At 34.6% G+C, this 16350-nt stretch overlaps 1 protein-coding gene across 4 annotated transcripts in view; it reads right to left on the bottom strand.

Annotated features, from left to right (window-relative positions):
* The window catches only part of CHM (CHM Rab escort protein), a 204005-nt gene that overhangs the window by 23648 nt on the left and 164007 nt on the right, over positions 1-16350 (bottom strand). The window contains exon 13 of one of the 4 annotated variants that reach the window (XM_081043322.1): positions 11618-11678. The exons of the other annotated variants lie outside the window; for them this stretch is intronic. Within the exon in view, the coding sequence (XP_080899448.1) occupies positions 11644-11678 (35 nt within the window). The 3' untranslated portion in view covers positions 11618-11643. Of the gene's footprint in view, positions 1-11617; positions 11679-16350 lie in introns of those variants that run through there. 4 annotated transcript variants of the gene reach the window in all.

Here is a 16350-nt window from a genome sequence, read left to right as displayed (position 1 = left end):
TGTTCACATTAATTTGATCTCAATAATAATCCTGAGGTGGGTACCATCATTATCCCTATTTTATAAATAGGGAAGTTGAGGCACAGAGAGATTAAATAACTTGCCTAAGATCAATCAACTAGTATGTAAAAGGGCTGGGATTTGAACGCAGGCTACACTCAACCACCACACAACTGTGTGTCCTTAGAACTCATCTTGTTAATTATTTAGTTGCCTCGCAAGTACCTTTCATATATACGATACCCATAGCATATCATGGTAAACTTCAGTTGCACGCTTATGGCTTTACAAATTCTAAATCAAGCCAAATCTAAGGTAATGTGACATCCATGAAAAGTCATTAAACAGACTAAAAAGAGGAAGTGAACTTAAGGTATTTCAATGTCTTAAGCATTCTTGGCTACATACTTAAGACCACAGTGCAGCATTTGCATAGCACAGGATGAAAACTATGAAGTCTAAAATGTGTGATTTGTAAAAAGAAAAATTAAACTTGTTGACAAACTGAAAATATTAAATTACATATTCTGTCTTATTACACGATCCCTAAAACACTAATATAAGATTTTCTTTAACAAAGACTACAAAACGAATTTTATGTATTATATTTCACTGAATCCAACACAGTAATTGAATAATATTTAATATAAAGTACTGCAGTATTGGTCAACCCTGAATTACACTGGAAAAGGTCACAAATGTCTACCCTGTTATTAATGGGAAGAGTTGGTTCTGATTCAAGAATGGGAGAATTTGAGCAGTAGATACTGAACAGAGATAAAGTATCAGAATTCGTCAACAAGTGAGTACTTACTGTGTGCTCAGAAAGAACAACATGAAAACTTCTTTAGACAAGAGCAGAGGACCTATGGCAAATTTAAATTCCTTGTCTTCTCATATTTAAGAAAATATCTTTAAAATCAGTAACATCTTTAAAAGGAAAATATTTATATGTAGATTGCTATGGCTAATGAAGAATGGACTTTACTAGATTTAGACATTAATAAAACCTAGTACTTAAAAGTAAAAAAAATACATCAATTTTTACTAAAGAAATCCCATCTTTTCTCTAAAAGCCATAATTTTGTAATAAGCATGTCTAACAAAGAAGCTAATTTGTTCATGAATAATATGTCTTTAATGCATTTATTTGTTAAACAACTGAACTATAAATCACCAAACTTCACATCATTTATTCTCTATAAATTTCATTTTATTACCTATGAGGAATGGGTACAAGTCATAAAGTTTCATTGGTATATATTTTGATTATGTTTGATTTATTCAGGTATAACTGCATTAGTTACAGTGGTTGCCAACATTTATCTTCAAGTGAATCTTCCAAGAGGAAGAACAATGAGTTCATGATTTCATCATTACAGCCTCAATTTTCAGGGCAAGTGAAGGAATTTGGTTTCACTCAACTGGCAACAGTGATTAGATGCTTGTCATTTATACAATGGGACCAAGCTCTAGATGTATTTGTCTACTTAAGTAATTGTTTTAAGGGAAAATAAGTCACAATAAAACCTACTTAATTATTTAAAATATCAAATTTATACAGTATTTAGAATTTATTCCTAAATTATATAATATTTTGGTTTTTGATTGCTACAAACAATGAGCAAATGCATTATTAACAGTTAAATACTTTAGTTAGTGTAAATATAAGAAATCTGCAACATAGCTAATCTAGATATATAAAAACAAGAACATTCAGACAGCATAGTAATAAGTCTTCTCCGAAGAATCTTAATTGAGACAAATTCTTCTGGAGATTTATTTTTCAAATATGAGTAATGTCTGTCAAATTCTATACACTCCTCCCTTAAAAGGTGGGTTCTTACACCATGAATATTCAGCTTTTTCAGTTGTTAGTGCTCGACCTAACAAATAATGAAGTTTTTCTGTTAAGAAATAATTATGTAAATTAAAAAATCTGTTGTACCGTGTTCAGGATATGCTTTACTCAAAAGGTTCAGGAAAAAATATGAACCTCTTAGAAGCGATTGTATAACATTGTAAGCTAAGAAATTTGCCTATAACCAGGGAGTTTCAAAGAGAAAAATAAGTGAACAGAGAACAGGTTTGGATACATAAAATAAACACAAGACATATTCTCTTTTTACCCCTTTTTTTCTGACTTGAAAAAGAAAAAAAATCAAGAGAAAGGGAAGGGTTGGTTTAAAGCCTTCTGTGGTATTATCAGACTAGTTCTATTTCAGAAAACAGACAAGCTAATTACCAAGAGCAGAACAATATATGACTAGTTGATACATAAATGACTCTCATTTAGGACAGTGACAAGAAAAATACACCATTAAAGATTTTTAATGTCCAAATTACAAATTACTCCTGAAAGTCTGTGAACAGGCACAAAGCATAAGAAAAGGAGGAGGGAAAAAAAAGCCAAACTTTAATTAAGTAATAAAAGCAAGTGTATGATAAACATGTCAGTTTCTATCTCAGTGTATTTCTTAAATCTTGTTATATATTATATCAAAAATTAGATCTATTATAACTACTAACTAGGACTTTTTAAATAGTGCATGTTTTTATAGAAGCATACAAGATTTAAAAATGAACATGAAATTCTCTTTTACTCTGGAACAAGGCAAAGTATAAATAATAAATTCAAACTTATCTCCTTCAGTCAACATTCTTGGTGTAAGCCACACTATTGAGACTAAAAACCAAAGCCAGCCCATTTGTATATACTGCGGGTTTTGTATTAATACATTCATTAAGCTATAGTTAAAGATCAGCGAGGTAATTTTACCATGGAAAAATGAAGTGAGAAAGCTAGAGATGGAGAGGGCTTTAGAAGAAAAAAAAAATCTTATCCATTTTGCCTAAAATAATGTCCCCTGCATTATCAAACACGGATACAGGACAGGTGGCTTTTTCATATGCATGCAAATCTGAACCACTAAGGGTTTTCATTGTATGGAATCTTCACAAATTCTTTAGACTAACCCCTCAATTTCTTTTAATTGAAGTATAATTGACATACAATATTATATTGTATACATCATGATATACTGTATACATCATTTCAGGTATTTGTCATGATTCAACATTTGTATACACTGTGCAACAATCACCACAATTAAGTCTAGTTACCCTCTGTTACCAAAGTTAATACATTATTGAGTACAGTCACCATGCTGTAAATTATATCCTTGTGACTTATTTTAAAACTAGAAGTTTTGTACCTCTTGATCCCCTTCACCTGTTTCACCCACTCCCCAACACACCTCCCCTCTGGCAACCATCAGTCTGTTCTTTCTGAATAGGTTTTGTTTTGCTTGTTCTCTTGTTTTGTTTTTTAAATTCCACATATAAGTAAAATCAGATATTTGTCTTTCTCTGTCTCAATTATTTCACTTAGCATAACACCCTCAAGGTCCATCCATATTGTCACAAATGACAAGATTTCATTCTTTTTTTAGGCTAAGTAGTACTCAATTTCCTTTATCCATTCACCCATCGGTGGACACTTGTGTTGTTTCCATACCAGTTATTGTAAACAAGGCTGCAACGAACATAAGCGTGCATGTATCTTTTCAAATTAGTTTTTGTTTTCTTCAGATATATACCCGGAAGTGAAATTGCTGGATCAGAAGTTTGTTCTACTTTTACTTTTTGAGGAACCTCCATACTGTTTTCCATACTAGCTGCAACCACTTTATGTGGAGTTCCCTTTTCTCCACATCCTTGGCAACACTTATTATTTGTCATTTTGACAATAGCCATTTTGACAGGTGTAAAGTGATGTTTGGTTAGGTTTTGATTTGCAGTTCCCTGATGTTTATCGATATCGAACATCTTTTTATGCGTCTGTTCGCTATGAGTATGTCTTCCTTGGAGAAATGTCTATTCAGATCCTCTGCCCATTTTTTAATGATTGCTTATTTATTTTTTGCTGTTCAGTTGTATGAATTCTTTATATATTTTGGTTTTAATCCCTTATCAAGTCTACTCCCATTCAACAGGTTGCTTTTTCATTTTGATGTTGGTTTCTTTCACGGTACACAAGCTTTTTAATTTGACATAGTGACATTTTTTAAAAGAGTTTTATTAAAATGTAGCTACCATACAATATTATATTAGGTTTAGAGGTATACCATAGTTATTCAACATTTATATACCTAATGATGTGGTCATCATGATAAGACCACCAACTATCTGACACGGTACCATGCTATAATGTATTATCGACTATATTCCCTATGCTGTATGTTACATCCCCATGACTTGTTTTATACCTAGAAATTTGGACCTCATATTCCTCTTCACATTTCCCCCTTTTTAATTTTTCAACAGTTGACATTCAGTATTATTTTATATTAATCTCAGGAGTACAGCATAGTGGTTAGACATTTATATAATTTAAGAAGTGATCCCCTCTGACTAGTCTAGAACCTACCTGGTACTATACATAGTTATTACCATAATATTGACTATGTTCCTTATGCTTTGCTTTACATTCCCATGACTGTTTTGTAACTACCTATTTGCACTTCTTAATCCCTTTACCTTATTTTTTTTCTTTTGTTGACCTTGCCTTTGGGGTGATAACCCTCTCCCCCCAAAAAACTGGTAAGACCACCATCAAGAAGCTTACCACCTACGTTTTCATCTACCCATTTTTTAGTTTCAGGTCTTATACTCAAGTCTTCAAACCATTTTGAGTTAATTTAGTGTATGGTATAAGATAGTGGTCCAGTTTCATTCTTCTGCATGTGGCAGTCCAGTTTTTCTAACACTATTTATTGAAAAGAATGTCATTTCTTCTGTATCTTGGCTGTTGTAAATAATGCTGCAATGAACGTAGGGGTGCACACACATATCTTTTTGAATTAGTGTTTTGGATTTCTTTAGATAAATACCTGAAAGTGGAATTACTGGGTCAGAGATAGTTCTTTCTTTTCTTTTCTTTTTCAATTCACATTTTTCTTATTAGTTTCAGGTGTACAAAACAATGTAATAGACATTTATCATTTATATCCCTCACACAGTGATAACCCCCTTTACCCCATCTACTACCCCTCTGACATCGCATACAGCCACTACATTTCCACTGTCTCTATTCCTAATGCTGTACTCCACTTCTTGTAACCATATATATATATATATATATATATATGTATATATATATATATATATATATATATATATATAAAAAATTGTAGTTGACATTCATTATTGTTCAGCTTCAGCTTCAGGACCCAGCAATTCCACTCCTAGGTATCTATCCAGAGAAATCGAAAACTCTAATTTAAAAAAATGTATGCACCCCGATGTTTACTGCAGCACTATACACAATAACCAAGATATGGAAACTGAAATGCCCATCGGTAGACGACTGGATTAAGAAACTGTGGTACATTTATACAATGGAGTATTACGCAGCCATAAAGAAGAATGAAATCTTATCATTTGCAACGATATGGACAGATCTAGAGAATATTATGCTAAGTGAAATAAGTTAGACAAAGACAAATACCATATGATCTCACTTATATGTGGAATCCAGAGATAATTCTATGTTTAATTTTTTGAGGAATCCTCATATTGTTCTTCATAGTGGCTGCACCAATTTGAAATCTCAACAGTCCACAAGGGTTCCCTTTTCTCCACATCCTTGCCAATAATTTTTGTTTGTTGATTTACTGATGATAGCCATTCTGATGGCTGCCAGATGTGAGGGGTGTTAGAGAGCTGGGTGAAAAGGGGAAAGGAGTTAATATGCATAATTTGGTAGTTACAAAATAGTCATGGGGATTTAAAGTACAGCACAGGGAATACAGTAAGTAATATTATTTAGTCAATAACTATGTATAGTGCCAGGTGGTTACTAGACTGATCAGGGGGATCACTGCATAAATTATATAAAGGTCTAACCATTATGCTGTATACCTGAAACTGAATACCAACTGTAATTGGAAAATTAAAAATCAAAAAGCCTAAAGAATGTCCTATCCCCACTGTACAGTCTTGCCTCCTTTGTCATAAATTGACCATAGATGTGTGCGCAGATTCCTTACAGCTGAAGTAAATCTCTTATAAGCATCATGTAGATGGGTCTTTTTTTTTTTTAATACCCATTCAACCACTCTGACTTTGGATGGGTGAATTGAGTCCTTTTACATTTAAAGTAATTATTGATAGGTGTGTTACTGACATTTTGTTAATTGTTTTATGGCTGTTTTATAGTTCCTTTCTTTTTCTCTTGCTTTCTTCCCTTTTGGTTTACTCACTGTCTATAGCGTTATCCTTAGGTCCCTTTCTCATTGTTTTGTGGTTACCACAAGGCTCACATGTAACAGTCTCTGTCTCTCTCTGTCTCTATCATGTGTGTGTGTGTGTGTGTGTGTGTGCATATATATTGTCTGAAAATTAAGTTCGCGAACTTGCCACCATGTGCCTAAATTGGCAGCACTGTACAAACAGCTCAGTAAGGTTTCATAACCTTGGTATATCAGTGTCTCACAGCTGTGTTCATGTTGATGTGTGGCGGTGTCATGCTGACTCACATTCATTAGTGTTGCATGTATTTGTGTGTCGTCATGATAATGTCCGAGCTTGAATTAGACAACAAACAAACATTGAATTTCTTGTTAAACTTGGCAAGAGTGGAAGTAAAATCAAGGGCATGTTAGTTCAAGTTTATGGGGATAATGCCATGAGGAAAATGGCAGTGTACAAATGGATTAAACGTTTTTCTGAGGGGAGAGAATATGTCATTGATGAGGAGAGGTCAGGGTGGCCAGTAACAAGCAGAACTGATGAAAACATTGCAAAACTTCATCGAATTGTGTAGCAAAATTGTCAGCTGACTGTGAGAATCATAGCCAACCAAGCAAACATGGATAGAGAAACAGTTAGGAAAATCTTAACTGAAAATCTTGGCAGGAGAAAGGTGTGTGCAAAAATGGTCCCGAAGGAGCTCTTGGGTGCTCATTTAGGTAGTAAATGGCCATCAGCTGTGGCTAGTTGGCCGTCAGCTGTAACCAGTGAGCCATTGGCCACAAATATAACTGCCGTGGCTACGCTAGCAGCAAAATGGGGGCTAGCAAGAAGATGGTGGCTGGCAAGCGCGGAATGCAGTTAGCGCAGCGGAGTGCGGGTTTCAGATTGCAGAGAAGTGGACAGCAGGTTGCAGATAGTGTGGCTCCTGCTTCCGGTGTCTCCAACCCAGTCGACAGCGAGACTACAGTGGTGTGACTCCCCTATCTATGGCTCCGTTGGTGTTCCTTTTTGGCCTCAACATGTAATGCGTTCTTACGTGGGGAGCGGGAGCTGAGACGCCGCAGGCCGCCCAGAACGACAGGCATTGTCTGTGAGGGAGTTTTTAGCCAGTAAACAAATAACTGTTTTGGAACACCCTTCCTACCCACCTGATCTGGCCCCCAAAGACTTCTTTCTTTATCCAAAGATAAAGGAAATATTGAAAGGAAGACATTTTGATGACATTCAGGACATCAAGGGTAATATGACGACAGCTCTGATGGCCATTCCAGAAAGAGTTCCAAAATTGCTTTGAAGGGTGGACTAGGTGTTGGCGTCAGTGCATAGCTTCCCAAGGGGAGGAGTACTTCGAAGGTGACAGTAGTGATATTCAGCAATGAAGTATGTGGCACTTTTTCTAGGATGAGTTTGCGAACGTAATTGTCAACAGTGTATCTATACATTTTATACATATACATATGTGTGTGTGTGTATATATATATATATGTATATATATATATATATATATATACATATATATATATATATATGTGGGGTTCCAGAAAAATGTATACAAGGGGACACTTTGGTCAACGTTGCTCAAGAAGTTTGCTATAATCAGAAGTGTCTGGATGCTGATGGTAACCACTTTGAGCATCTCTTGTAATAGCAGAAGTCACATGTGACTTGTATTCATCTTTTGTTATCAGTATGCATTGAGTATTACAATTTTAATAGATTTTTCCTTTCTTAAAATGTGTATACATTTTTGGCGCCCTCTGTATATATAACTCTATTTTAAGTTCCTCACACGTGTTGTGTTTTGATGTCACATTTTGTATCTTTTCATTTTGCGTATCCCTTAACTAGTTGTTTTTACTACTTTTGTCTTTTAACCTTCACATTAATTCACTACCATTACTATATATTTACCTTTACCAGTGAGACTTTTACTTTCAAGTGTTTTCTTGTCACTAATTAGTACCCTTTATTTTCAGCTTAAAGAAGGCCCTTTACCATTTTTTGTAAGGCCACTTTAATGGTGATGAACTTCTTTATCCTTTGTTTGCCTGAAAAGCCCTTTTCTCTCTAATACTGAATAATAACCTTCCCAGATAGAGTATTCTTGGTTGGAAATTTTTTTTCCTACTAGCATTATAAATATATCATGCAATCCTTTCTGGCTTGAAAAGTTTCTGTTGAGAAATCTGCTCAGTGTTATGGGGTGGGGGGTTCCCTTGTAACAAGATGTTTTTCTCCTGCTGCTTTTAAAATTCTCTTTATCTTTAAATTTTGGCATTTTAATTATAATGCCTTGGTATGGGTCTCTTTGGGTTCATTTTGTTTGAAACCATCTGGGCTTCCCGGATGTGTTTCCTTCCACAGTTTAGAGGAGATTTTGGCCATTGTTTGTTCAAGTATATTTTCTGCCCCTTTCGCTATCTCTTCTACTTCTGGGACCCCTGTAATGCAAATGTTATTCTATCTGATGTTGTCCCATAGGCCCCTGAAGCTATCTTGAATTTTTTAAATTCCATTTATTTTTTTTAGCTGCTCTGCTTGGGTTAGTTCCAGTACCCGGTCTTCCAGATAACTGATTCTTTCCTCTGCTTCTTCCAGTCTGATGTTGAACCCCTCTAGAGTATTTTTGTTTGTTTGTTTTAGTTCTGTTATTTTACTTTTTCAGCTCTGTTACTTCAGTTTGGCACTTTCTTATATTTTCTATCTCTTTTTGAAGTTCTCACTGTGTTCATCCATTCTTCCTCTGGAGTTCAGTGAACATCTTTATGACCATTACTGTGATCTATTTCTCAGGTACATTAGTCATGTCCGATTCATTAAGGTTCTATTTGTGATGAGGTTTTTATCTTGTTCTCTCATTTGGAACATATTTTGTATCTCAATTTACTTGGATCTCTGTGTTTGTTTCTATGTATTTCTCTTCAATTGTTTCAAACACACAGGGTCCAGAAGCACAATTTCCCTAGCTGCCACAGTCAGGTGTTTAAGGGGAAATCCCTGTGTGGGATGCATTCACGGGTTGGGGTATTTTCTCACCTAATGAGCTGTGTTGGGGACATGTCAATGGCGTGGGGAGGGGCACGGTACCCATCCAGCTGGTTCTGTTGGGGCTGTGCTGGAGGCACACATCCCTCTCAATTTCTAATGAAGATGCCAAGATGCAAGAAATTAATAAACCTGTCCAAGGTCAAATAACTAATTAGAAGTAATTCTGTAGACTCTTGGGCAAATATTCTTTCCACTACACCAGCATTCTCCTTGAATTTCCTATGAAGTCAAGCTGGAAATTGATTCCTACAACATGAGGCACACAAACTAAAAAATAACTTGTTAAAATAATTTTTCTTTTCAATTTCATGACATATTAAGATAGAATGGTTTTATATTCTTTGTTTTTCATTTGATAGTGAGTAAAAAGTTTCCAAAAAATTTTAGTTTTTTAACTTTCAAGTTAGAATATATCACTTTAGAAACAGGACTTTGCATGTGGGGCTTTTTTGTTTTTGTTTTTCATTTATTCAACAGTGCTATGCATAATATACATAATTAAGTTCTAGGAATAGAAATGGTATGCCATGGTTCTGTTCCTCACATTGGACAGGGAATGTAAAGCTAATTATGCTATAATTGCTCTGAGAAGCAGGATGGCATAATGGTTAAAGTATGGGCTCTAGAGCCAGATTGTGTTCAAATTCTGCTTCCCCCTCGTACTGATTCTGTGACTTTGGGTAAACCATTTACCTTTTATGTGTTCAGTTTCCTCATCTGAATAATAGAGAAGACAATAGGACCTATCTCACAGAATTGTTGGAGAATTGTTGCATATATTAACTCACGTAAAGTTTTTAGAATAGTGCCTGCTTATAGTAAGTGCTTAATAAATGTTAGTTATATTATTAAAATGGAATATATGTAAACCTAGGGTCTACCTAAATATAGGAGCAAAAACCTAAGTGAACGAATGAGGCCAGGAAAGGGTTGGGAAAAATAGTAATATTTGAACTAGGATTTGAGGAATGAAGAGGCATTTAGTGGTTTGCAAGGCCACCTTAGGTCAAAGGAACAGTATATAGAAGGGCAAGAGGGTGAGAGAAAATATAGTAATATTAAAAAATAATATTTTGTTCTATGTGATATCAATAACCCAGTAAATTAGCAACGGTATTCTTAGTATTAATAGCAGCTGTCATTTATTATATGCTTACTCTTTGCTAGGCACTGTGTTAAATGCTTTATAAACGTTGAATCTTTACCATAGCCCTAATTCATTTATATCCATTTAGTAGAAGCTCAATAAATATTTGTTGAATGATCATCATCACACAATGCAAGCAAATTGTTTTCTCTATTGTATGATAGAAAAAAGCCCATTGTTTTATGGTTGGCACACTGTTTATGATTTATAAACAGAAAGAAAAGTATATGAGGGCAGCATTATTTTCTTTTTAATTTTCAGCATCAGCAAAGTGGTAGGCTGCTTCATGGGCTCTGAATGAAAAAAAAAACAACAAAACTATGTTTAAACCCCTGTTCAGCCACTTCCTGAAGTGTGTGATCTCAGGCAATGTAATTAAACTCTCTATGCCTTACTTTTGTAATATATAAAATGGTGCTAATGGTACATACTTCATAGGATTACTTTAAGGATTGTATGAAATAATGAATGGGGAGTACTTAGCGCTGTACTGACTCCCAACAAATCTTTCATGATAGCTATTATTATTACTGGTGGTGGTGGCAGTAGTAGCAGTGGTAATAGTAGTAGCAGTAGTAGTAGTAGTAGTAATAGTAGTAGTAGTAGTAGTAGTACTATATTTCAAAGATAAGTATCACCATATGACCTTAGGCAAATAATTTCACCATCTCTCTGGTTCTTGTAGGCAGGCGTAAAGAAGACCTATACAGTACTCTAGGTTCCTCTTACCTACCTGACTGACAATCCCTGTGTGAAATGCAGAAGTGAGGAGACAAAAGTTTGCCTCACCACACACTGTTTTAACAGATCTGTCAAGAAATATACTTCATCCAAAGGTGGGGATCTCCTATATTTGGAAATGTGGAGGTGCTCTCCTGCTATTTCTTACCATACAACATTGTACTCTGTAGTATTTAATAATATGAAGGAAGTTCTTTTATCTCATTAGTGATTCTGTTATATAAAGCTAACTCTACTATATGAAAAAGATACTAAGACACATACATGTAAAATGCATTTTAGTCTTTCCCCCAAAGAATACGTTGGAAATTAAACAGTATCAAAAGTCCAGGGAAATGTCCAAGGCATGTTTAAAATAGCTATGACTTAACTTACAAAAGAAAATGTGAAGTTCACAATACCACTTCATGTTGCATATGACTATAGAATACAACAGGCATATTTTGTCCTCCTCAATCAGTCAGAAGACTCTTCTGAATGAGCTGACCTGAAGAAGAGGTTTGGGAATGGGAGAAGATATACACACATAAGTAAATGAATTAAGCGGGAACAGAATTCAGATGGCAAAGTAGGAAAGAGCCATGTGGGAAAGAGCTAAGTTAGGATGGGTCACTGATTAGTATGTTACAGGGTAATTTGGAGAAGTAGTTTAAAATTTTAGGAACTGTTTATCGAAGTAGGAAGATTTGATAATAATGAAGACTACAGAAAAAATGTCAAATTTAATGACCACTTGAAACATTTTTATATCATAGTAGTCTAAAAATAAACATCCAAAATTGTGGATTCAATTGTACATAATCAAAATTATAGCAAACATTTGGTATTGTATGTCAAATTTTCATCACAATATCATACATGTCTGTAATATGGCCCTTTATCTTTGTGGCATGTCTAGTTAAGTATCTTTTTCATTCACGTTGCAGAGAAATCAGAAAAATCAAGATAAACAAATAGGAAAATCTGAAAGCCAGTTACCTGTTTTCTCATTATTTAGGCATAATCACCACAGCTGCGACTGTTTTAGTATATACTCTTTAAAATTTGTTTTCTATAAATACACTGATGTACCTATAAATGCACATATTTGTATGCATATGTATATGTAAACACAAATACGTCATCCCTCACAATATAAATTTAGTTCAAATATTTTATCCTATTACAGAAAACTTACAAGGAAACCCAATATTATCATGATAATTAACATGAAACTACAAAGTTTCTTATATGCCACTTAATTTAAGGGCAGGATCATGTCCCTTTTTTTCTTGAAGTATTCCTAGATCATTTTAGACCACAATGACCTCTCCTCCATTTAACACTCATTGCTTGTATCCTAGTTTATGCTACCTTGCTTTGTTGCTGACTTTTTTTTTTAAGTTTATTTATGTTGTTGTTTGTCTCTTCCCCAATAATTTAAAGCTTCCTGAGATCAGGAATTAATTCTTTTATCACTTCTGGTCTTACTCCTAAGACCTAAGTCTTAGGACAATGCTCTCCACTTACCCTATGCTTTAAAAAAAATGCTTAATGAACCTAGAAACATACTTGTAACACATTAAGACTAAGGGTATAGATGCCATTAATGTTTCATTGCTCTTATAAGTTGATAAGAAAAGAACAAGCACTGCAATAGATAAATGAAATGAATAAGGAATTCACAAAAGGATATATATCCAATAAACATTACAAAAGGATGTTCAACTTAAATTATTAAATACAAATTTAAGCAAAATATCATTTTTCAACTTTCAAATTGCCAAAGGAGTTTTGATAATACCCGGTGCTCTTGAGGGTTTGGAGAAAACCGTTCTTGTTTAAAAACTGTCATTGGATATATAAGTTGATAGAACTTTGGGAGGGGGGCATATATCAAAAGTCCTGAAAGTCTAGACATATAAGGACTTCCACTTTTCCCTATTCCTCCTGCCAAATACAGCTAAAAATTTTGAACATATTATATAAAATCTCTGTGAGGTAGAAGAAAGTCCAGATAGGGACCTTGGGACAAAAAGAACAAAATGGCAGAATTTCCTGGGTTTTCCTTTTGCCTCATGTATCCCAGACTGGTTACCAGAAAAACTGGCAATGCAGAAATATCAGTGGACTCAGGCGAGAAAAAAAAAAAAAAGCCCCATTGAAATACTGCTTTCTCTAATGAAAGAACCGGGAAAGGAGCAACTAAGCAAGACAGAAAAATAATTACTCTACTCCAGTCAAACACCACAGGAAAAACCAAGGTCCTACTTCTATATCTACCATTAAAGGCTGAATGGGGAGCCTAGACTTCCAACCCTCACCAGATTGTAATGAGGTGCCACAACTCCCCTGGTGGGGTGGTTTCAGAGAAGGCCAAGTAGGGGGCCAGGTCTTTCATCCCCACTGGAAGCAGCAGTCCCCATCCTCTATAGTGTTAGTTGAGATTATGGTGGAATCCTGGATTTCCACCCCTACCCAGCAGTAATAAGGAACTGCTCCTCTGCCCCAGTGAGGTAGTGTCAGAGGAGGTCTAATGGAGAGTCAGGGCTCTTACCACTGCTTGAGTAATGAGGCCACACCCCTCTCCCCATAGTGTCAGTGAAGACCACGTGGGGAGCAGTAACAAGGCACTCCTGCTCCTCTTAGCCAGGGTGGACTGAATGGAGGCTCAGTGGGAGAGCTTTCACTACAATCACCAAGCAGTAATGAGGACATTTTCCAACCTCCAACTCCCAGCAGAGGCCAAGTGGCGAACCAGGACTTCGACCAACATCTGGCAGTAACACGATGGAACCCCTTTTCCTCACGAGAGCAGTGTAGAAAAGGCCTCCTAAAATAGAATAAGATCTAAGCCCCATTATATAATAACAAAAATGCCTGAGTGTCAATCCAAAATTACTCATTATACCAAGAACCAGGAAATCCTCAACTTGAATGAGGAAAGACAATTAACAGATGTCACATGACACAGTTACTAGAGTTATCTGAAGATTTAACATAACACAGACACCATAAAAATGCATCAATGAGCAATTACAAACGTGCAAACAAATGAAACAATAGTCTTAGCAAAGAAAGAGAAAGCCTCAGTAAATAAATCAAAGATTTAAAGAACCAAATGGAAATTTTTAAACTGAAAAATATAATAATTAAAATTTAAAAAAAAACCTCAATGTATCGGTTCAACAGTAGAATGAAATGGACACGGGAAAAAAAAATCAGTGAACTTGAAAGGAGAATCAAAGAAATAACAATAAGAAAAAAAAGAGAAAACAGACTATATAAAAATGAACAGAAATACATGTAGCTTGCTCTCTTCTTGGTGCTTTTAGTACTATCTTATTATTGTTACCACTTTGGTAATATTCCTTTGCATAATCCATTGTACCTAACATGGTAGATTGCTCTTAATAGGTACAATAAATATTTTTAAATAAAAAAATGGGCAGAAACTCAGAGACATGTGGAACTATAGTGAAAGATCTAACAGCCATGTCATAGAGGAGTCCCAGAAGAAGAGGAGGGAGAGGCTGAAAAATATTTTAAAAAATAAAGGATGAAAATTTCCCAAATTTGGCAAAAGACATCAATCTACAGATTCAAACTGCATGCATCCACAATAGGATACATCCAAAGAAATGTATGCCAAGACACATAATCAGAGTTCTAAAGAATGAAGACTAAGAAAAAAATCTTGAAGGCAGTCTGAGAGAAAAAAAAACATTACCTATAGGTAAAAAACAATTCAAATAACAGGATTTATCTCAGTAGAAACCCTGGAGGCCAGAAGTAAATATAGCTTATCATGGAATACCACTCAGCAACAAACAGGAACAAACTATAGATACATGCAACAAGTTGGATGAACCTTAAGGAAATTACACTGATTGAAAAAGTCAATCTTATAAAATTAAACACTGTATAATTTCTTTTATATGACAATCTCAAAACGACAAAATAACTGAGATGAAAAACAGATTAGTGGTTGCCAGGGATTAGGTAGGGGGTGTGGGGAGGGAGGGAAATACCTGTGGCTATAAAAGGGCAACACAAGGGATCCTTGTGGTGATGGTCATAAGAATCTACACAACTGCATAGGCACATTGTACCAATGTCAAATTCCTGATTTTAATATTGTAATATAATTTGGTAAAATGCAACTATTATAAGAAACTGGGTGAAGAGTATACAGGACCTCTTTGTACTATCTTTGCAAATTCCTATGAATCTATAATTATTTCAAAATAAAAATATCTACACACTTTGACCCAATAATTCCACTCAAAAAACTTAAAAAACAGTAATGGATGCTTCCAAATATTTTCTTAGAAGGATGGCTGTTTTTTACAGGACAATTAAGTAAAATGTTCATTAACACTTATCACAACAGCATGGGATTAAATAAATATGGCATATTCACAATCACTGATAATGGTATCATAATACATGCAAAAAGATTTTTGTTGCATTATTTATAAAAGCACATTTTAAAACAGTATGTAAAATATATAGTGTTTTTATGAAAATACATATGTATTCACATACAAAAAAAAACAAAAGAAACATACATCAAGTTTTTATCATCTCTAGGTAGAGGGATTATAGTAATTTTACTTTTCTTTTAATATCTTCCAAATTGTCAATAGTGAATATGTATTATTAGACAAGATATAAAAATATTTCACATAGAAATATTTTTATGAATATAAATTTACAAAAATATTCATGAACAAAAAATGAATGTAATTTAGAAAACCAAAGGAGAGTGCAGTTTTCTTTTATATCTAAGACACTAACACAGATAAAAAGACATGAAAAAACCTGATTAAAGCAATAGAGTAAAATAATGGTCAGTGTCATGGTAAAGATTGACCAATAGCATAAATAACCATAAAAGGAGAAAAACCTTCTCTGAGCTACTTTTTAAAGTGGAAATTTAGTATCACAGCAATATTGCACAAGTTTTCTTCACTCTCCCTGCTGGCATCAAGCTCCCACACTTCTGTTCTACCACATTTTTTGCCATCTTTTAGTAAACAGTAGCTCTACACTTGAAAATATAGTCAAGTTTTCCTTCACTATTCCAAATCAGATTAGTCTTCTGCTTCTCATAATTCTTATAACAGTTTGAGTAAAACTTAATATAAGTTTACAGAAAAAACTCATAGACATAGACA

This window comes from Rhinolophus hipposideros (assembly GCF_964194185.1).
Source record: "Rhinolophus hipposideros genome assembly, chromosome: X".
In the NCBI taxonomy this organism is placed as follows: Eukaryota; Metazoa; Chordata; class Mammalia; order Chiroptera; family Rhinolophidae; genus Rhinolophus; species Rhinolophus hipposideros.
This window is presented reverse-complemented; position numbering and strand designations above follow the sequence as displayed.